The sequence below is a fragment of the Pelophylax lessonae genome, assembly GCF_965119305.1.
Source record: "Pelophylax lessonae genome assembly, chromosome: 9".
Lineage (NCBI taxonomy): Eukaryota > Metazoa > Chordata > Amphibia > Anura > Ranidae > Pelophylax > Pelophylax lessonae.
The window spans coordinates 148,192,431-148,215,447 of NC_138776.1; the positions used below are offsets into that span (position 1 = coordinate 148,192,431).

The 23,017-nt window shown below is 45.2% G+C and overlaps 1 protein-coding gene across 1 annotated transcript in view; it reads right to left on the reverse strand.

The window, feature by feature from the left end:
• Positions 1 to 23,017, reverse strand: part of SEC31B (SEC31 homolog B, COPII coat complex component) — a gene marked incomplete at its 5' end in the record, with an annotated part of 331,579 nt that overhangs the window by 76,478 nt on the left and 232,084 nt on the right. Inside the window, 4 exon segments of the mRNA XM_082267974.1 lie at positions 6,784 to 6,988; positions 21,656 to 21,814; positions 22,119 to 22,292; positions 22,465 to 22,610. Coding sequence (XP_082124100.1) covers positions 6,784 to 6,988; positions 21,656 to 21,814; positions 22,119 to 22,292; positions 22,465 to 22,610 — 684 coding nt within the window.

The window sequence follows — 23,017 nt, forward strand, 5'->3', positions numbered from 1 at the left end:
AAACATTCACAGTGCAGGTGGAAAAAGTATGTGAACCCTTGGATTTATTAACTGGTTGAACCTCCTTTGGCAGCAATAACTTCAACCAAACGTTCCCTGTAGTTGCAGAGCAGATGTGCACAACGGTCAGCAGTAATTCTTGACCATTCCTCTTTACAGAACTGTTTCAGTTCAGCAATATTCTTGGGATGTCTGGTGTGAATCGCTTTCTTGAGGTCATGCCACAGCATCTCAATCGGGTTGAGGTCAGGACTCTGACTGGGCCACTTCAGAAGGCGTATTTTCTTCTGTTTAAGACATTCTGTTGTTGATTTATTTCTATGCTTTGGGTCATTGTCCTGTTGCAACACCCATCTTCTGTTGAGCTTCAGCTGGTAGACAGATGGCCTTAAGTTCTCCTGCAAAATGTCTTGATAAACTTGGGAATTCATTTTTCCTTCGATAATAGCAATCCATCCAGGCCCTGATGCAGCAAAGCAGCCCCAAACCATGATGCCCCCACCACCATACTTCACAGTTGGGATGAGGTTTTGATTTTGGTGTGCTGTGCCTCTTTTTCGCCACACATAGTGTTGTGTGTTTCTTCCAAACAACTCAACTTTGGTTTCATCTGTCCACAGAATATTTTGCCAGTACTGCTGTGGAACATCCAGGTGCTCTTGTGCAAACTGTAAACGTGCAGCAATGTTTTGTTTGGACAGCAGTGGCTTCCTCTGTGGTGTCCTCCCATGAAATCCATTCTTGTTTAGTGTTTTATGTATTGTAGATTCACTAACAGGGATGTTAGCAATTGCCAGTGACTTTTGTAAGTCTTTAGCTGACACTCTAGGATTCTTCTTCACCTCATTGAGCAGTCTGCGCTGTGCTTTTGCAGTCATCTTTATAGGACGGCCACTCCTAGGGAGAGTAGCAGCAGTGCTGAACTTTCTCCATTTATAGACAATTTGTCTTACCATGGACTGATGAACAGCAAGGCCTTTGGAGATACTTTTATAACCCTTTCCAGCTTTATGCAAGTCAACAATTCTTAATCGTAGGTCTTCTGAGAGCTCTTTTATGCGAGGCATCATTCACATCAGGAGAATAAAAAGATATAAACAGCGCTAGATCCTCCCACTTAATATACACATATCACTGTATATCACTGTTTAACTGTGTAAATCATCAAATTTGTATCTGTGCAAAATAGCTTTAACTAAACAATGCTTCAATTAAGTAGTAAATAATTTAAAATGCGTATAATAGTTCTAACAACCAATTTGAATCGTGCTTATTATGTGCAATGTACCATGTGCAAAAAATAACAATATGTAAAGTGCAATGTGTAGCAACAATAGATGCCACTAAATAAAAGTTCAAATCATATACATTTCAAATAAAGTCTGTGGCAGTGGAGACATAAATTAGTGCATAAAAACGTGAGTCCTTGGTGCAATAAAACTGGAACAGCCGGATCAGGTGACGGTGCATAAACGTGAACAGTGATGGTGGCACCCTCCACTTCACCGCCAAAATGTGGCAAGATTGCACACTTACCAGATGAGGTTGATCCAAGCTGGCATATGCCTGCTAAGGATCAAAGTAAGCTTAGGGGTCTCCTCTCACTGGCAGACCAAAATCCCAAGGGATGGGTGGATGGATGTCCTTAGGCTTCTCCTGTTTAAGCTCATGGAGGACAAAAAAATGAAGAGGGCTCCTCATAGTGCGGTATTGTAAAAACAAAAAAAGACTGGTGCCCTTGCTTTGCTCCCATGTGAACCCGGTACCTTGCGATAGTCTGTCACAACTATCGTGGAAGCCGCGCCGTTCCCGAAAGTGTGGCAGTCGGCGTGCGCTTCACAGTGGGGCCCAGAGCGAGGCAGCGTGCGTTGCAGCTTGATGCGTTTCGTCACTGTAATGACATCGGAAGCTCATCGATTGGACACCAGTTGGCTGATCTCTCACTCCAATTAGCGCTTTACTCCATACTTTTTCCACCTGCACTGTGAATGTTTACATGGTGTGTTCAATAAAAACATGGCAATATTTCATTCAATTTGTGCAGAGATCCAAATCATTCCAAAGGGTTTATATACTTTTTCTTGCAGCTGTATATCTGCGTGGAGCGGTCACTAAGCAGTTAAGTTATTTCACATATACAGCAAGGGCATTCCTACAATTACACCCCAAAACACATTATGCTATGCCTCCTTAGTATAGGGATACCAAATGTATGATAGTTTCACAACATAGATACACACAGGGGCCAAAAAACCAGGGAGCACCTTCAGGCGTTACAAGGGCTTTTCATTTCCTGACTACCCATCATGTTTTTGGAAGCCCAGGAGAATCAGGACAGTGGAAACACCCACGAAATGATCCCAATTTGAAGAAGAAGCAAACAGTTCAAGGTATTTTCTGTAATGCAGAGCAAGTCTTTTGAAAATTTTATTTTTTGCTACACATTTTTGAAAAATGAAGGAAAGAAAATTATTAATTTTTTTTTAAAGAAAGATGTCATTTAAAAGGATATTTCTATCATAGACATACTGAGAAATACACCCCAAAACACATTCTGCTAATCCTCCCGACTGTGGCAATACCACATGCATACATTTTACATCTAACTTCCTGACTACCTATCACATTTTTGGAGGTCTCGGAGCATCAGAACAGTGTAAACATCCATAAAATGACCCCATTTTGGAAAGTAAACACCCCAAAGTATTCTTTAAAAGGCATGGTTGTTCTTTTGAAGACTTCATTTTTTTTTTTCCAAAAGTTTTTAGACAATGCAGAAAGAAAATGAAAAATTGGATTTTTGAATTACCGTAAAATCAATTTCTCTGATGTTCATTGAAACAGACATAGCTCCTTATCTTCTTGACAGTTGGGGTATAGTAGGACACTAGGCAGGAAAAAAACTTGACTACGCCTATGGGGCAGTCCCAGGGGGTATACTCCCACTCTCAGCTATAGGCATTCAGTTTTGTTACAAGCAGTGTCAGAAGAAAACCAACTCTACAGAGAGGTGGTTGCTCTGTCCGTCAATGAACATCAAAGAAATGGATTTTACGGTATGTCAAAAATCGAATTTTCTCTTTCGTTCACTGACGTACACAGCTCCTTATCTTCTTGACAGTTGGGGCATCCCAAAGCAGTGCTAACAGGAGGGGTGGGAACAGCAAGAATAATATCCCAAAGCTAAACCGCAGCCAACCAGGTAACATGGAGCTCAACTATTAACAACTGGAGCTCATCTGAAAAAAACAATACACCTTTAAAGAGGACCAGGTCCTCTAAACAGCAGCCTGCAAAACCTTGCGGCCAAAGGAAGTATTCGCAGATGAAAACACATCCACCTTATAACACTTTGCGAAAGTGTGCACAGATGACTAGGTGGCCGCCTTGCAAACCTGCAGCACTGATGCCGATGACGGAAAGCCCAGGAGGCACTAATCGCCAGAGTAGAGTGCGCCTTAACAGGGAAAGGAGGAAACTGACCCTAATTGAATAGGCCTGAATCGCCGTCTGTCTGATCCATCTGGAAATGGTCGCAGCAGAAGCAGCCAACCCTTTGAGGTCCAGCCGTGAGTACAAAAGACTCCCTAGCTGCCAGGTACACGCTGATTGCCTGAACAACATCCAAGGAATGCAAGGCAATTTCATTAGGATGTTTAGGCCTGGGACATAGGGAAGACAACACAATGTCTTCATTCAAATAGAAATCAGAGATGACCTTTGGAAGGAACGAAGGACAGGGATGAAGAACCACCTTATCTCTGTGAAGCCGCCAGCTTAGACACCCTGTGTACAGAAGTAATAGCCACCAAAAAGGCCACCTTCTGAGACAACGTAAGCAGGGGAACCTCTCGAAGACTTTCAAAGGGAGGCTTCTGAAGAATGGACAGCACCAAATTGAGGTCCGACGGCAGCAATGGAGACCGCACTGGAGGAGCCAAGTGTCAAACTTCCTAGATAAAGGTGCGCACCAAGGAGTGTGTGGCCAATAGACAGAGAAAGAAAACCGCTAAGGTCAAAACCTGGCCCTTGATGGTACTCAAGGCAGGGCGCTGCTTAACCCCCTCCTCGTTGGAGGAAAGCCAATATCCAAGACACCGAAAAGGAGCGAGGGTGAGCCCCAAGAGACTCACACCACGCAATGTATGTCTTCCAAGTATGATGGTAGATCTTCCTAGAGGTGGAAGATTGGCCCTTGGGACAGCAGGTCTTCCCTGAGAGGAAGTCTCCAAGGAGCATCGGCGACCAGCTGTACTAGATCGGCGTACCAGATAACCGTAACAAGACCGGCGAGGCCAGTCTGGAGCAACTAGAATGACCGGAATTCCCTTCTGCCTAGATCCTGCTCAGGGGTCTTGGCAGAAGTTTGAGAAGGGGGAAGGCGTAAATCAGACAATACTAGTTCCAAAGAATGGGGGGAAGCATGGGAATGAGGGGAACCGGGGGGTCTGACCGTCCCAGAGAGGGGCTCACATCCACCCCAAAAACCTTCAGGGTTGGATGGGGGGACAGCTACCTACCATACCAGGAACAGGGTGGGCATTGCTACAGACAGAACACCGCTCCATCGGACAGACCACTGCTCCATCGGACTCAGGCCGAGACCAGGTCGTATGCGCCCTCACGAGACGTTTAATTTGCAGGCCAGCCCCTGTCCAGTGGCACTATGTCGTGGCCCGACCTAGCGTGGAGCTGAGGTATGCATGCGCTCGCTGGCCAGACTGAGGGGACCTTCTGGATCTAGATTATCCAGTCCGTTTCCCAATCCGGCAGTTGATAGTAGATTCTCACAGGAACAAAAATAACAAAGATAAGAAAAAAAAATCCATTTAAAAGTAAAAAATTGCCAGGACCAGAGATCCCAGCAAGGAACTAGGTCCTTACTCCTGACTAGGCAGAAAAAAACTAAAATGCCTATAGCGGAGAGTGGGAGTATACCCCTTGGGACTGCCCCATAGGCGTAGTCAAGTTTTTTCCTGCCTAGTGTCCTACTCCTGTAGGGGGCAGTAAAACCCAACTGTCAAGTAGATAAGGAGCGGTGTCCATCAATGAACGAAGGAGAAATATATATATATATATATATATATATATATATATATATATTTTTTTTTTTTTTCTTTTACACAAAGTTTGCAATTTAATAAGATATTTCTCACACACAGCTTGGGCATACTTAGAATCACACCCCAAAACACATTCTACTACTCCTCCTGAGTATCAAAATACCATGTATAAGACTCTTTCAGTGTCTAGACTCATTATGTACCAGACATTGTATCTTGTGTATCACACAAATCAATAAATGTGTCAAAACCAAATGCACTGTAATGGTTGCCTCTGTACAAGTGATCAGGGAATATACGGTAGCTTAGTGCAGTGTTACCTATAGAAGTCACAGTTCCTATAAGCCAAGCAAGCCTAGCCTACTGGTACGTTGCTGCCTCCAGGAATGCCATGTTCACTAGCCAGGAAGTACAAGTGGTAAAGAAAGGAAGGACAAAAGAGTTCCTGTGGTTCCAAAAGTGCAGCTCTCCACATTGGATGGCTGGGACTGGCGTCTCACAGGAACATAATCAGGGGGATGTGCAGATGGTGGTGAAATGCTTTACAGGCTCCAAAAGAAAAATAAAACGCACATTTTTTTACCTGCAGAAAAATGTGCATTTATTGTTTTTTTCTGAAAGGTGAACTTATCATTTAACAACAGATGAGTCATTAGCTGTCAGCTGGACATCTTCATAAATACGAGGACATCTAGTGGCAGCAATAAATCCTTTACACCCACTAGAGACTAGACCCTTTGCTTGGGCCAGCTAACAATGGGCAATAGATCCCCATTACCAACAGCATATTACGATCTGAAAAGAAAACCTACAAAGATATTAAATAGATTGCATAATACATAGAATACATCACATGCACATTCTTGAAAATATACGAGAACCTTACACAGGGCTTATGAAAAACAATCTCACATCAATATAAACAAAACAGGGCACTCACTAGATATAAAAACAAGGGGAAATCACACCAACGTCTAAGGATGTTTCTGATCACCAACACCACTGTGTTCTCTGCCTGAGGATGGACCAGAAGAAAGTGGCGGCCATAACAGAATTCACAAAAACACCACTTGATACCCTGAACCTAAATGACAACACATCTGTGCACTCAAATAAATCTTCCTCTGCCGAGCCATGTAATAAATGTGGGTTCATGCAGGTTTTTACATTTTAAGAACAGTTAGGCTCCTTTCACACGAACGATCCGATCAGATCCGCCTGTCAGTTTTTTAGGCGGATCTGATCGGATCCTCCATGCATCCCTATGGAGCAGCGGATGTTAGCGGAGACATCTCCGCTGACACCCACTGCCATCCGCATCCGATCCTGTCCATGAAATCTGGATGGAAACCCTATTTTCCATCCGTCCAGGGGATCGGATGAGAGCGGACAGGCGATTCCCCATAGAGAGCAGGGAGGCTCTGACACCTCCCTGTCCGTACATAGTGCGGAGACGGAGCGGTCATCCGCCTGCTCAGCGGAGATCGGCGGATCGATCCCCGCTGAGCAGAGAACGGACCGCAGCACGCAGCGCAGCGTGTGAAAGGAGCAAGTCAGCATATGACTTCTGAAAAAATGAGCACCAAAGTGTGCACTCAGCTTCCTGTAAGTATCCTAGATCAAACCATCTCATCACTGTCAATAACACAATGGTCTTGGTTTCAAAATTTCATTTTTACCTATTTTCTCCTACTTACCAACACCATTTGAATATTCTTACCTGGTACAACTGGTTGTGACTGTTGTGCTGCATAAGGCGGCCAGGCTCCAGCCCTTGGGTAGGCATTCGAATGTGGCACAGAGGAAGGTTGAAACGGGACGGATGGAGGGGGACCCACTGTTGTGTGCATTGGTTGAGGCATAAATACTGAAGGCACTGGGGGCTGAGGTGGAATTCCAGTGCTAGCTGGAGGTTTGGATAAAGCCTACAAAATTAAGAAAAGAAAAAAAAAAATGGAGTTCCAACAATTGTCTACCCAGTTTCAAAACTATATGAGATACAGTATGTTAAATATGATTTATATGCTCTCAAAACACCATCAGGGCCTATGTCGACAGACTTTAGGCTTATGAGATTATTCAATTCAGAGACAGGTGCTATTTCACCTGCAGTTGATCTCCTACCTAAGTTGAATTTGATGCTTTAAGCATCCTATAGGCTTATATAGAAATGCAAAGCCATCTGATGCAAACAAAAACCTGCAACAAAGTCCCTTTAGAACAGGGATCCTCAAACTAAGGCCCTCCAGCTGTTGTGGAACTACACATCCCATGAGGCATTGTAAAACTCTGACTTTCACAGACATGACTAGGCATGATGGGAATTGTGGTTCCTGAACAACTGGAGGGCCATAGTTTAAAGACCACTGCTTTATAAGATTAAAAAAGGATTTTTGTACTCTACATAAAATCCTTTTCTCGAAATTGACTGAGGGACAAAGAAAGCTTTAGCCTTCAGGTTATACTGCTGCCTACAATCGTATTGGTCACTGGCAAACCAAAAAACCCTCCCCAGGATAACCCCTTCTACTACCATTATTTATGCCTTGGTTTTGTAACAAAGCAGTACCGAAAGCATGATCATAAACACAGAGGATTGGGACCGGTATCTCAAAATGGGCTCCAAGAAAAAAGATTTTTCTGGTCAATTAAGGGACAACAGAAGTCTATTGCCTTTGAGACATCCAAAAACAATTCCACTGAGGGGTGGGCAAAAGGACACACAAATCCTAACAGGCCCAAGAAGAAACCATATAAATACTTGTAATTGCCTGCAGCTCAAAGAGCAGTCTAAAAGGACCTTACGCCTGAAGCTGGCATCAGATAAGGCTGAAATATCACATGGTAAGACCTAAGAGAACATGTGATTAGAAGACCAGGTGGTAGCCCTGTAAATCTGGAAAACATACTTGATGTAGGAAAGCACAAGAACTCACAGAGCTAGCAGAGTCCTCCTTGACAGAGAGTGGAACCTGATCCACATTCCAAAAATGGACCAAAAATTCCTGTTTGGCGGATTGGAGCCAGACAGGGGGACGGGACAGAGTAGGATAGCAAAAGGCAGAAACTAAGTTCTGGGCCTAAGCACCACCTTGCCCTTTTGCAAAGTAACAAAGGCTTCCTTGCAGGTACACATCTTGCATAAGTAATGGCTACAAGAAAACCACCTTTTTGGTGATAGTAGAGAAGAAAATCTCTAATAGGTTCAAATGGTATTTGGGTTTCTGAAGTACAGAGAACCAGAATCAGATCTTATGGATTCACATGGGAACAGACAGGAAGAGCTACATGAGAGACCCTTGTACAAAAGGTCCTAACCAAAAGTGAGAGGCCAAAGGTCTCTTGAACAGACAGGGCAGACACCAGGCTGCTGATTAAGCAAATTAATTTCATGTCCCACGATAGACCTTGTGAAAAGAAGTCAAAAGAAGTCTTTCTCAGCATTATAGGAATCAGATTCTGAGATGCACGTGTCAGAACCTGGACTTAAACCGCCATGCTACTGTGAAGCAGGATTGTAAATGAATCCTTGAAACAAAAGATAATGATCTGGCAGAGTCCACAGAGCATTTTGCCAGGGGTCTTAACAGGTTGTACTGATCCCATTGAGCCACCAGAGCAACCACTGCATCTGTTAAAGGATCCCTATACCTGAAAACAAACTTGTCTAGTTTGCTGTGAAACCCAGGAAGGTCCACGTCTAGTGCCTCCCACCTGTGACATAGGTCCTGGAATACCTCTGTTAGTAGGCACCACTACCCCAAGTCCAGGCACTGCCAGCTGCAGAAGACTTCCTGCCAATTGTTCTGCCATGGACAGGATCCAATCTAGCTTTCTTGCTACAGACATACTTTTGTTTCTTCAGAAATGGTTTATGTATGCCACTTATGTCATTACATGGATGATCTTCCAACTGAATAGTCCCATGCTGTAGAGGCAGCCAAATCAAATGAAGCACCAGAATGTTGATCAGGAGACAAGACTTCTCTGATTACCAAGTCCTCTGCACCAAGAGAGTACTCTGGACTCCTCCCCAGCCAGAGAAGCTGGCATTTGTTGTAAGGATCCTCCAAAGAAAAGGAAGGAAAACTTCTCAGATTCCAGAGCCAGATGCCTGAGCCATCAAATGAGGGACAACCAGCTCTTAGGTGTCAAACAAATTGTTCTGTCCAGGGACCCGATTTGACTTGTCTCACAACAGAATGTTGTGATGTAGAGGCCTTGAGTAAAATTGTGCAAATCTAACTGCCCTGAATTCAGGGCAAGAACTTTCATACAGAAGCGGAGAATCAGAGGATTCCTGGACTGGAGAGCTTAAATCTCACATTAGAGTCTGAAATGTCTACTGTGGAATAAACATTCTGACCTAAGCTGTATCCAGGGCTAGACCAAAATGCTACAAATGATAAGTTGGGTTCCAGTGACGATTTACTGTATGTTTCAGTATTAATCTGAATTGCTGTAACAAATCAGTAGTCAAAGCCACATTGTTTGACAAAGCTAGCACAACCTGTTTCCTCAACAGCTAATCATCCAAAAAACCCACAACAGGGATGCCTTGAGAGCACAGAATAGCTAATACTGGGGCCAGTACCTTGGTGAACATCCAAAGTACAGATAATAGCAACAATATACACACTAACTCCTATATTAGCTGGGCGGATGCTTTTCACAATATAATAAGTGGGGAATTTATTTCTCAATCCACTATCAATACCTTCCACAACAGATAACTCTCCCTCACTCTAGGATCCAAAGGATTAGACAAAAAATATTTCTTAAGATTTAATTTCCTGATACATTTCTAGGTATCAATATACACTTCAAATCTATTAACTGGTCTCTTCGGAGCACTATTTAACATAAAAATTCAAAATGCACTGCCCATTGTCACCAGGAATCACCCTCCTACAGGCAGATTATATGGGTGATATAATCCAAGGAAGGTTCATATCTATTGTGAACCAATACATAAAATAGACTCTCCCCAATTTCCCATGTCAGGGAAAATTTACGTTGATCATTTTATGCAAGCGTGGTTTATCTCTTCTAGGTTTTCCCAGGTAGGTCTTGTAGCCTGGCCCTGTGCCCTTCTAAAATCTTCCATCCTATGATTACGCGCCCTTGTTGGCAATTCTTGTATGTTGTACATGTGTTGTAGATATACAACAGTGCCCGTGTGGGCTGCAATATGTTGGCTGCACGAAATAGCCTCTTAAGAAAAGACTGGCAGAACATATAATAATAAAGAGAAGGGGCATAAACATAGTGTGCCCTTCCCGCTTTAGGAAAACTCACAATACAGATCCTATCCTGCTACAATCTTTGGGTGCCGATAAGGTTTTCCAGCATTGGAGGGGATCCAATAGAATAAAGAAAGATCATCAAGAGGAAAGCACAATGGATCTATATGCTCAGTTTGTGAGTCCTAATGGTCTCAATACTGAGCTTGACCGTAACTGCTTTATTCGTTTTTTTAGTTTTAGCAGTTTTGAGTTTACTTTGTTCTGGATTCTCTTTAGTTTTAGGTATTTATTTCAGCTTTGAAGACATCTATTAATCCTGTGATGTCAATTAGTGCTAATAATATTTTCCCTCTGGTTTATATATTGTATATTTATACGTTAGTACCCTATAGAGAAAACATAATTTTTGCAAGAACTTACCGTAAAATAATTTTCTCTCCCAATTCTCTATGGTTTACTCTAAGGGCCCGAAACCGGACTGGATGCAGATTGAACGGCAGGCGGTTCCACATAACACCATTGACATCATCTCATTTGGCGCAATCCTAAAAGCAGACCTCCCGTTCTCACCCTGACGCTCTCCCACTCTCTCCACCTATGCGATACACTCCATAAGCAATCCTCCCTGGTCTCTAAACTGAAACCTTTGACCCATTTATTCCATAATCCGAATTTTCCCCCTGGCATGGATATTGGAGCTTTCAAATGGTGGCTCAATAAGGGTCTCTTCAGAATTGGGCACTTTTTCAACAGATTAGGCCCCCTCACACAGGGTCTCTGCACTAAACTACTGAAAATGCCTCCTTCAGAAATATTTCGCCATTCACAAACATCCCATTTCCTACACTCTCTATGGCAAGACAAAAGTGTTCCCCCAGCCTGATATCCTAGGAAACTTGGTGCTCTAATATACTGGATCAGAGAGGTGGGATCTCCACCATTTATGCTTGCTTGGCGGAAGCCACAGACAAACCTTCCTATGTTCGCACATGGGAATATGATCTGGGAAAGGAGGTCCCTCAGGACATATGGTCCCAAAACTTCTGACGTTCCTTTAAGGGCGTCCTCAATGTCTCCCTGATTGAAGCCAATGTGAAAGTGTTTCTTACATAGTACAGGGTCCCGGCCAGGCTGGCTACCATGTTTCACAATACGTCCCCCTTATGCTTACGAAACTGTGGTTTGGTGGCCTCCATTGTTCATACATGGTGGTCCTGTCCAAGAATTAGATCTTTCTGGAAGATTTACCACATGTTACGCAAAATCTCGGGCTTAGCTATCCCCCAGGGTCCCAAGATTGCTCTTCTCAATTTTAGGATTGACAAAGCCCCTAAACATATGTCTAGGCTCCTCTTTTTCATATTGTATCATAATGATCATATTGTATCATTGAGGTGCTCCCGGTTTTTCTCCTCTCATAAGTCTTCTGGTTACTTTACGGTTTTGGTATATGTTTGCCCATCACGGAACTTCTCAACATTAACGGACATTAGGATGAACAATCCACGAGTCTCCCGGCACAGTTAGTTCCCCTTAGGGGTGCCTAGAACTTTAGGCAGTCTGGCTAGGTATTGAAAACTTCATTAAAAGCTTTTACTTAGACACACCGTAGGGGCTGTCCCTCTAGAAATTACCCTCAGACACTCAAAGCTACTATTCAGTTTTGTAGCAAGCAGTACAGAAAGACAACCAACCCCAAGATAGAGGGGCGGGGCTGCATCTGTCAGAGGACTTACTTACGGTAAGTTCTTACAAAAATTCTATTTTCTCTTACGTCCTCTGACAGACGCAGCCCTCCCAAGTATTCTTCACTATTGGGATGTCCCAAAGCAGTGCAGGTGTGAGGGGTGGGAAAAAGACGCAACCAACAGAACGGTAACGCACCAACAAGGCAAGAAAAAAAACGTGGCCAACAGGGCAACAAAATCTCAACCAACAGGAGCTAACCCCAGAACAACAAATTCACCCCAAGAAGAGAAAACCTGTCTCTTCAACAAACCGTAGTGCTCAAAACTCTGCGGCCAAAGGAAGCATCCGAGGATGCCATCATGTAAATCTTGTAGAATTATGTAAAAGTGTGCACAGATGACCAGGTCGCTGCTTTACACACCTGAGCCACAGCAGCCTAATAGCGAAAAGCCCAAGAGGCACTCACGGCTCTAGTAGAATGTGCCCTCACAGGGAAAGGAGGCACCTGACCCTTGAGTAAATAGGCCTGAACAATAGTCTGTCTGATCCATTTCGCAATGGTTGCAGAGGACGCAGGTGAACCCTTCTGAGATCCCTCAGGAAGGACAAACAGGGAATCAGACTTCCTAAAGGATTCTGTGGCTGACAGGTAAACCCTGATTGCCCGAACCACATCCAACTAATGCAAAGCAAATTCCTTGGGATGCTTAGGCTGCGCACAAAGCGAAGGCAAAACAATATCCTCATTGAGGTGGAAGGTAGACAACACCTTAGGGAGAAAAGACTGGTTGGGTCGTAAAACAACCTTATACCTATGAACGACCAGATAAGGCGAATGGCAGGACAGAGCCGCCAATTCAGACACTCTGCGAGCAGAGGTGATAGCCACCAGAAAAGCAACTTTCTGGGACAACACAGGCAGAGGTATTTCCCTGATATTTTCAAAGGGAGGTCGTTGCAAAACGGACAAAACCAAATTCAAATTCCACGGAGGCAAAAGGGCCTTCCATGGGGAAGCCAGATGACGCACTCCTTAAATAAAGGTGCGAATCAAGGAATTAGTCACCAAGGGGCGCTGGAAGAAGATGGTCAGGGCCGACATCTGACCTTTAAATCGTGACCAAAGCCAAACGCTGTTCCACACCTTTCTGCAAGAAAGCATGGACCCTCACCACCGAGAAGGAGCGAGGATGCAACCCTTTGCGACTCCCATCAGGCAATGTACGCCTTCCAGGTATGATGATAAATCTTCCTGGGAGGTAGCCTTCCAAGCTTTCAGCATGGTAGGAATAACAGCATCAGAGAGACCTCTGTCTCTCAACACCTGTCCTTCAACCGCCATGCCGTTAAAGCCAGAGACCGTAAAGCAGGATGGAAGATCGGCCCTTAAGACAGCAGATCTTCTCTCAGAGGTGGCCACCAGGGAGGCTCGACGACCATCTTGACGAGGTCTGCGTACCAAGGCCGACGAGGCCAGTCTGGGGCCACCAGAATAACCTGTACCGGTTCCAACGCTAACCTGCGGAGGAACCTGGACAACAGTTGAATCGGGGGAAAGGCATAAATCAGCTGATACTGGTGCCAAGGCACCACCAACGCGTCTGTGGCGTCTGCCAGAGCTCTGGCCATGATCAGATCTCGAGCTCTGGCCATGAACCTTTCCACCTTCTTCTTGAGACGAGACGCGAACAGATCCACGTCCGGATTCCCCCACAAGAGCCCAAACACCTCCGGATGCAGTGACCATTCTCCCTGATCCAAGGACTAACAACTCAGATAGTCTGCCTGTCAGTTCTCCACTCCCGGAATATTAACAGCAGATAGCTGGAACGTGCGCCTCGGCCCAAGACAGAATCTCGGCCACTCCCTTGGCCACCCGGGCACTCTTGGTGCCCCCTTGGTGATTGATGTAAGCCACAGCCGTGGCATTGTCGGTTTGAACCCGAACCGGGCGACCGCGCAACCGAGTCGCCCAATGGAGCAGGCAGAGTTTGATCGCCCTGAGCTCCAGAACATTTATCGGCAAGGAGGATTCCGCCAACGACCACGTTTCCTGGGCACAAAGAGTATCCAGTACTCCACCACAGCCCATCAGGCTGGCATCCGTGGTGATCACTGTCCACAACAGGGGCAGAAAGGACCTGCCCTGGTTCAGAGTGGGTGACAGAAGTCACCACGAAAGCTCCGTCCCCGTGAGACGCTCAAACACACCATCCTGTCCGAGGAGAAGGACAAACAGGGAATCAGACTTCCTAAAGGATTCTGTGGCTGACAGGTAAACCCTGGCATTGTCGGTTTGAACCCGAACCGGGCGACTGCGCAACCGAGTCGCCCAATGGAGCAGGCAGAGTTTGTCCTTGTGTTAAACTGGGCAAATAGGATTGCCTCGAAAGCTGAAACCATCAGCCCCAGGGACCTCATGCAGGTCCGCAAGGAGGAGAGATCGTTGTCCCCGAGGGACCTGATCTCGCCCTGCAAAGTCTGGAGTTTTTCCTCCGGGAGAAAAACCTTCCCTTGAGCGGAGTCCAGGACCATTCCCAGATACTGCAGAAATACTGACGGAGTCAGCGCCGAATTCTGGAAGTTGGTGGTCCACCCGAACTACTGGAGTGTCTGAACCGCGACCGCCAGATCGCCTGTCAGATTGGCACACGATCTCGCCCTCAACAAGAGATCGTCCAGATAACCGAGGACCGCAATCCCCCTATTGTGCAGCAGAGCCAGCACCGGGGCCAGCAACTTGCTGAAGACCCTGGGAGCCGAAGCTAGACCAAAGGATAATGCCACAAAAATGCTCCTCTGCCACTGTGAAACGGAGATACCACTGATGATCTGCGTAGATAGGGATGTGCAGATACGCGTCCTATAAATCGATGGAGGCCATAAAATCCCCTTGACTTAAAGACGCCACCTCCGGCCGGATTGGATTCCATCCGGAACTTCTGCACCTGCACTTGGACGAACCTTGCCCTCCTTCCTGGGCGCTGTGAACAGGTTTGAATAAAACCTGCAAAATATCTCCCGCTGTGGAACCGGGACAATAATGCCACGAGCAAGAAGATCTTGCACTGCCCCCTTGAGAGCCATCAGGCGATCGAGAGACAGATGGAGATTTGATGGAAAAAACCTATCTGCGACGCGAGATCGAAATTCGATCTTGTACCCCGAACGAATCAGTTCATAAACCCATCTGTCCTGAATTAGGAACAACCAGGGTTCCTGAAAGTAACGCAGACGTCCCCCCACCCGTGAAATGGGTGAGGGCGTCCCTTCATGCGGAAGAGGACTGGGCCACAGTACTGGACTGTCCGGCCTTGGGCTTCCCAGACCAGGGCTTCTTGTTACCGCCGGAGGCCTTGAAGGATTTTCCATTTTCCTGCGTCACTGAGGCACGAAAGGGCCCCCGATGAGCCTTGAAGGAAGGACCCTGCCGCGTGTGGGGAAATTTCCCCTTAGTGTATTGGGGCAGGAGGGTACTGTTACCCCCTGTGAGACCCTTGACCGTCTAATCCAAGGAGTCCCCAAAAAGGCGTCCCCCCCAAATAAGGGATATCAGACACGGTCTTCTTAGAGGCATGGTCCGCCGACCAGCTCTTCAGGCTCACCATGTGGCGGAGTGCAATCCCATCCGCAGACAATCTTGTGACCAGAGGAGCCTCGTCCAGGGCCACTTCACACAGATACACCATGGCCTGGGCCATTTGGTCCGTGAGGTCAATGAGATTCGGAGGAACCGACTCAGCCACCAAGTTGCGCCTAAGCACCTTGAACCATTCCTTAACCGTCTGAGAGACCAGCACGGAAGAGAACACCAGCTTGAGAAGTCAGCCCGCCACCAAGTACATGTGGCGGGACAGTGACTCCACGTGCCTATCCATCGGGTCTTTAAACACCGGGGAGTCCTCCACGGGTACCACCGTGGATATATTCAACCCGGAACCAGTGTGGTCCACCCTAGGTGACACTGTCCAGCGATTGTAAACAGGATCTGCAAAGGGGTAACAGCGTTGAAAATGCTTAGGCACCGACAGCACGTGCTTAACACGACGCCACTGTTCTTTCACAATATCGTGAAACTCCTTGGGGCAGAGGAAAGCATGACCCAACTTCTGGGCTTTGTGGGCCCCGAAGGAAACCCGCTTTCCTGACAAGGTGGACTTATCAATGTTCAAAATCTCCCTAACGGAGCAAACAAGTGCTTCTACCAAAGCAAGTTCCTCTTCCCCGTCTGAGTGTGCGGACAGGGATCCCTCAGGGAGAGCAATGTTTGTGGCAACCATGTCACCTTGGGACTCCCTTTTGGCAGATTTTCAAAAAAATTACAATGGCCCTTTAAATTGGCGATTGCGTTTCGCACCGCGAACCCGCACTACCGCTGGAGACTCCTTTATATTGATAAAAACCACTGTGCAATGAAGTGTCTTAAGGATAATGTCCAAAAGCAATAAAGTCCCCTTATAGTGCTAAAGAGATAGATAAAAAAAGACCGCTTTCCTCGACTCCTCTGCAGCAACTGAAAGATGCACGGAGGAAGTGACATAATCCACTAGAGGCCAAAAGCGCCCTGAGCCACACAAACATGGATGCCAATAGAAGTAAATGAGGAAAATCACAGGGAAAATGGCCGCCGCCCTTACTATGCGGCTGCCCACGTCCAAGATGGTGCTGGAAACGGCGCCAAAAGCACTTTAGAAAAAAATGGCTGCTGCCCTCACTTTGAAGCAGCCAGGCTTGCCCACAGCCAAAAGGGGGGCAAAAAACTGTGCCAACAGTAAGGAGACCAGGAAACCTGGCCACCGCGGGAATCCACTAGGAAGCCCCCCCCCCCCCAGGACAAGGTAATAGCCCCCCCACACAGCGGCGCCGCCAGGAGGAGCAGGGAGCTAGGGACCGTCCTGACCTGCCAGGGTGGACACCACAGAGATTGCAGCTCTGATATCCCCATGGAGTGGGACAACATCCCCCCCCCCCCCCGGTGACTGTCCCAGGGGACACGGGGGGTAACATCACTCACCATATCACGGACCGCGGGCTTCGCTCCGATACGGGTCACTTCCCACCCTGAATTGGGGGTACCGTCCGCCAAGAGGGGAAGCTGCAACACAGGACCTTCCGTTGATGAGTCCCGGCAAAGAAATTGTCGGGGCACCGTCGTTGCGAGGCCTGGGCGGACCACAACCTGCGCACGCTTGTAAGCCAGGCTGGGGTACCATAAGGAGCTATATTATCCAGTGCGAAGCCCATCCCGGCTGTCGCTTGTAGTTCTCCAGGAGGATCCCCCTGACTAGCTAGTGATAGTGAGTGAGGAAAATAAAATAAACATTTTTCAAAGAAAAAATAAAAAAGACTGAGACCGGAGTCCCAGCCGGGTTACTAGTCCTACTCCTGAGCTAGGCAGCAAGAAACTGAATAGTAGCTCTGAGTGTCTGAGGGTAATGTCTAGAGGGACAGCCCCTAAGGTGTGTCTAAGTAAAAGCTTTAAATAAACTTTTCACTACCTAGCCTGCTCCTGCAGATGGCGCCATTACCCAATGGTGAAGAATACTTGGAAGGGCTGTGTCTGTCAGAGGACGTAAGAGAAGCTTTTATATTTTAATATTTTTTTTTCATTTTATTATTTTTACAAATATCATCAAGTATGATGAGAATTGCTTTTTAGCGCTGCATTTTATTTATATACGTCTTGATATTTATACATATCATTGTCCTTTTAATTTATGAGACGTGAGATAGTTACTGTAATCTATTAATTTTGCAGCTTTCCTACGGAATTGGCGAAGTTGCAGTTAAAACTGTTAAAATAAGGAGATCATGGAATAAATGCTAAGAGAATGCACCACTCAGCAATCCCTTTGACAAAGTCTTTTGCTGACGAAACACGTCACTTTGCGGTAGGTTGAGGTAGCTGTGATCTTGTCTGGGCTTGATGCAATACAAGTGGTGTGCAGAGAGGCTGGCTTTTAGCTCTGGATGTGACTTCAGGAAGGGAAACCAGCGGTTACTGCTGAAGCGCCTTTTATGTGCCTTTGTCCTTGTGTGGTTTTTTATTTGTTTTTTTTTTTAGGAACGTTCCTTTACATACAGAACTTCACCAATGAGTCATTTCTCATTCTTTACTCTGTCTGTGGCTTATATGAGGAGAGAAAAGTGCAGCCAGAGGGAGAGAGTCTGCCAGAAGGAATCAATATTAACCTCATGCTTGGAATGTTGATCTGTAATAGGAGGGGTGTGGATATTTGGTGAGTCAATGTCTGAAAGGTAGAGGTCACAGAGCACTCGTGTGGAGCTTTTTTCACAAGGATTCTGGCTATTTTTTTGCTGTGTTGTGAGTGATGATGCGGCGCCTCCTCTCTGAGAGGAGGTGAGGAGGCGCCGCATCATCACTCACAACACAGCACAGCGGTTCGCACTGCAGGCGGCCGCGGCTATAAGTAATCCCGTGGCGGTGACAGATAGCCTTCTTTTTTATCCATGTAAGTGTATCTCTACTTGCTTAATAAAATGGTATAAAAGATAATACACTATTGGCGGTCCCACTTTTCCCCATTTACTCTGAGCATTAAGAGCAGCCACTGACCACCAGGAATCAATCCATTATCGCTTCTGAGGAGGGAAGAGAATTCCATCCGGTCGGATTAGTCTTACAGCTTCTGATATATGCGAATCTGGTAAGAGGATTATCCTCTCCCCACCCCTCCTGATAGGGAGGTATGGGTGGATCAGTATCTTTTCCTTGGCATGCGATTTCTGATGGGGATCCTATCATTCATATGCCCTTTTAAATAATTTTCTGGTAAGAAGCTCATCTTCACAGGTGGTGGGATACTTCACAGTTCATCTGGCTTTCATATATCCTCTTGAATGACACCTGCATTTATTTGCTTCTATCACGGACATTTTCATTTGGACTTTGTTTGTACCTTTGTGATTGTTTTGCAACTCAGTTTTCTCATACACTTGTGGTTGCACTGTATTGTCAGGATTGTTTTGTCGGATATTTATATCAACAGGCAAATTGATTATGTGAAACTATGTTTATATAGCACAGCATTGGGTTATTTATTTGGATTTTTGTGATTATTAGGACCCTCTTAAGTTGTGCACTCTATATACAGCTGATCACCATTTATTATATTTGTGTTATTTTATAGCACTCATTATCATTGGTTAGCGCACTTAATATATACATTCAATATTCACAGTTCACCACAATTGGCTCTAAGGTTGCAGCTTCCCAATTATTCAATCAGCGCACCTTTACATCTTACCCAGCAATCCCTATACAAAACCTGTCCGGTTTGCTATTAAACCTGGAGGTCTATATTCAGTTTCCTCCATCTTTGACACAGGTTCTTAAATACCTCTTGATCTAGAAGCTGCTGACTGAGGTAGCCTGCCTGCCAATCGTTCACACCTGGGACGTAGATGGTTAACAAGGTTGGGATACGAAGTTACAACAATAACAGGAGCTCTTCTACCTCTTCCCTGGGTGAGACATCTGGTTCCTCCCTAATGGTTGATGCAACCCACTGCTGTGGCATTGTCCAGCTAAGTTCAAATAGGATGACCCTACTGTTGAGGTGTCCAGTGTTGCAGGGGAAACCAAATCGGTCAAAGCTGGACGGCTCCTGAACTGAAAAGTCAAATTCTGTGAGCTGGAAGTTTAAAGCTTCTCCTGGGTAAGAAAAACTCCTGAGCAGTGTCTAGAATAAGACCCAGATACTGCAAGCAATGGGTTTGTTTTAATGCTGACTTCTAAAGGTTCAAGAACCAAACTTTTGCTAGGTCTGGGTGGTTCAGTCTATGCTGTCAGCCATAACCTACCTGTGCAGACTTCTGCCTTAAAGGGAGGTTGTCCAGATATACCACAATCCAGTTGCCCTGGGAGAACAGTAAGGCTAGCACCTTGGGGAATATTCATGGTGCAGAAGCCAGGCCAAATGGTAGACCACAGACTGAAGTGCTGATGGACCCACATCAAAAGGAATGAATAGCTGATGTGCTGGAAAAATAGGGATACGCAAGAATGCATCCTTGATGTCCACAGAGGCCAGATGGAGAGAGTCTGTGACAGACCTTGTGTATTCTTTGCTGAATATATGGGCCCAAATGAAAACATTTAGGGCCTTGAGATCTGCCCCTTTTGGTTTGGGTGCTCTGCACCCACGGATCAGTGTGAAAGAAACCTAACAGTTGTTAACCCTTTTATAGGAGCTAATTTCACATTACAAAAGCCATTATGTCAAGTGTTTGTGTTGTTTAATACACTGAACTTTTCCTCTTGCAGCTGCTGCTGGCATTGCTCTCAAGGGTGCTAGTAAGGATTAGAGGTGGAGTGCACTTGGTATCGCTCATACTGTGACATGACGCGGCGCTACAGAGGAAGCTTCGGGTTATGCGGCTCCTGCTTTCTTAGTGGCCAGCGCCGGCTCACAGTTCTAGGATGGCCTGTCGACAAGCCTAGATTGTAATCAACAGGTTGTTGACCCTGGGCATATGCTTCCCTGGTTTGAGGTCACAGGCCACATCAGAGGGCTCCATGGGCCACAGTTTTTGGGAAAAAAAAGGCAACTTGACTGAAGCAAAAATATAGCTAGCAAAAAGGTTAGATTTTCCACGTCCATCCTCGTTAAACTAGCAAAAAAAAAAGTGTAGGCTTAGTGGGAGTAGAATAGGGTATACCGGGCTGGCATGTTTTTTTTTGTTTGCCAGTGTCCAAATCTTATTTGTAGGCGGCATTATAACCCAACAGTCTATGAATTCTTGTGCCCATCAAATGATAAAGAAAAACATTTCTAGTTTTTTTTTTTTTTCAATTAATATTTTTGTAACCAGATTATTATACATATCTGCTCTGTGCAATGGAATTGCACAGAATGGCCCGGATCTCCTCTTTTCAGGTACCCTGTCGGCGCTCCTGGCCCTTCCTCTCTGGTGAGAGCCCACATAGAAAGCACTTCTAAGGAGGCACTCCTGTGGGCTTGGTACCAAGACCTGCCAATGAGACCTGCCAATGGTTCTCGATGCCTCAACAAAGGCTGTGAGACCATGAAATGAGGGGAGAGAAGAGCTGCAGATGAGCACCGCGCAGGATAGAATGAGGGCTCAGGTAAGTAAAAAGGGAGGGGACAATACTGATGCCTAAACATTCTTTACCTTAATGCAAGGAAAGGAACGCATAAAGGTAAAACATATTTAGGCTTTATGAACACTAAGACAACAGCTTAATTTAACAATCCTGCTCCTGTTCCCCAACTATACACGTAGCCCTAGGATAAAAACTATTGCAGCACCATGGTATTTTGGAATTGTGAATAGTTAAAAAAATAAACGTATAGAAAAGATTTGCTTTTTTATGACATTTTATTGTAAACATCATCTGTACCCATTTTACAAAATGACTCTTAAACAGCTACTGCACCTAATTGCACCTAGATGAATTACATAAATAAAGCAATGCAGTATAACTACTTATGTCAAAAATAAACCGCATTGGGGAAAAAAACACAGAACACTAGAGATGAAGGAAAGCAGACAGTATAAAAACGGATCTGGAACAGTACTGCCACCCAGAGTTGGAAGCATACTAGTGCAAGAAAGCACTGATGTACAGCGATCTTCATTTGTGGCATAAAATGGACAGAAATAGTCACTCACCTGTATACTTCCCTCTTTGTATGCAGGGATTTCTGATACTTTGCTTGGTTTGGCTACAGGTGAAGGATAGTTACTGGATGCCTTAGAGGCATAGGGCTGACCATTCACAGCCTGTCCCTGAGCATTCAGCAGACGATTCCGCAGCTCATGTATGGATCTCTTCAATACAGAATGGGAAATGTTACAATTATAGGAAGGTAACTTGCTATTATATAACATTAGATGAGAATATACTTTCAAGGATAAATTGCCATCTATTTGCCAGATTCACATCAATCCCACCATATTCACACCAACGCTACCATATTTAATAGTCTAAAAATATATTCAACATGTTAATTATCCAATCATTTCTGATCTATTAAAACAAACTGCTTATTAAGAAGATAAAATATTGAACAGTTTAACCAGGTGAAATAAATATTATTTTAGTTTTGCTCTCCAAATCTTATTATTATATTACCTCCTCAGAGTCTTCAGGTAAGTAGCTCATGGCAGCAGTTGGGTTCCCCTGAGATGCCAGCAAACTGGCATATTGTGCTACCTTCTCTGCAAGCACAGGGCATTGTGGAGACTGTCTTGCCCCTCGAAGTAATTCAATCGACTTTCGCAATACCATTGTTTTCTCCACCAGCTCCTATAAAAGAATATGGTCATCAGAACACACTAGGTATTAAATAAAATAAAAGCAGAAAATCCCTGGTTTGTGATATGAAAGCATCAGCTGGTAGCTAAGCCTTCAGCACCTACATCTCTTTTCTAGATATCTATTTAAAAACATACAATTTCTCGGGAGATTTCTGTGTTACCTGCAGGGCAAGTGGTGTTGAGGTTTCATAAGTTCTGACCCAGCACTCTGCCAACCTGTCCACATTCCCCGAAGATATGTAACACAAGCAGGCTTGGGCAGATAGATTTCCCTCTCCTTCTGACTCTAAACGATTTCCAAGGGCATCTAGAGGAAAAACACTTTGATTTTTATGATTCAGCACATTGTGTGCCAAGCACAGCTCACAGAGCTCAAAGATTTCAACTTTAATATGACTACAATTTACAATGCTCACAAATATAAGAAAAAGCCTCAATTATTTTGTACTGTAAAATCTGGTAACAGGGTCTGCTGTCTTCAGGCCAAATTGGACACTGGCAAACAAAAAAGCCATTGGCTAGCCAGATATAACCCCTTCCACTCCAATAATATTTCAGTTTTGTAGTATGAGCAGTAGACACAGAGGGGTGCGACCTGTGTCCCTTAATGAACTCCAATAAATTTTTTTTATGGTAAATACAAAAAATCCTGTTGTCACTATCGTTCATTTATTGCTTGCCGACGGCCCGCCGCAGATATACTGCTGCAGGCTG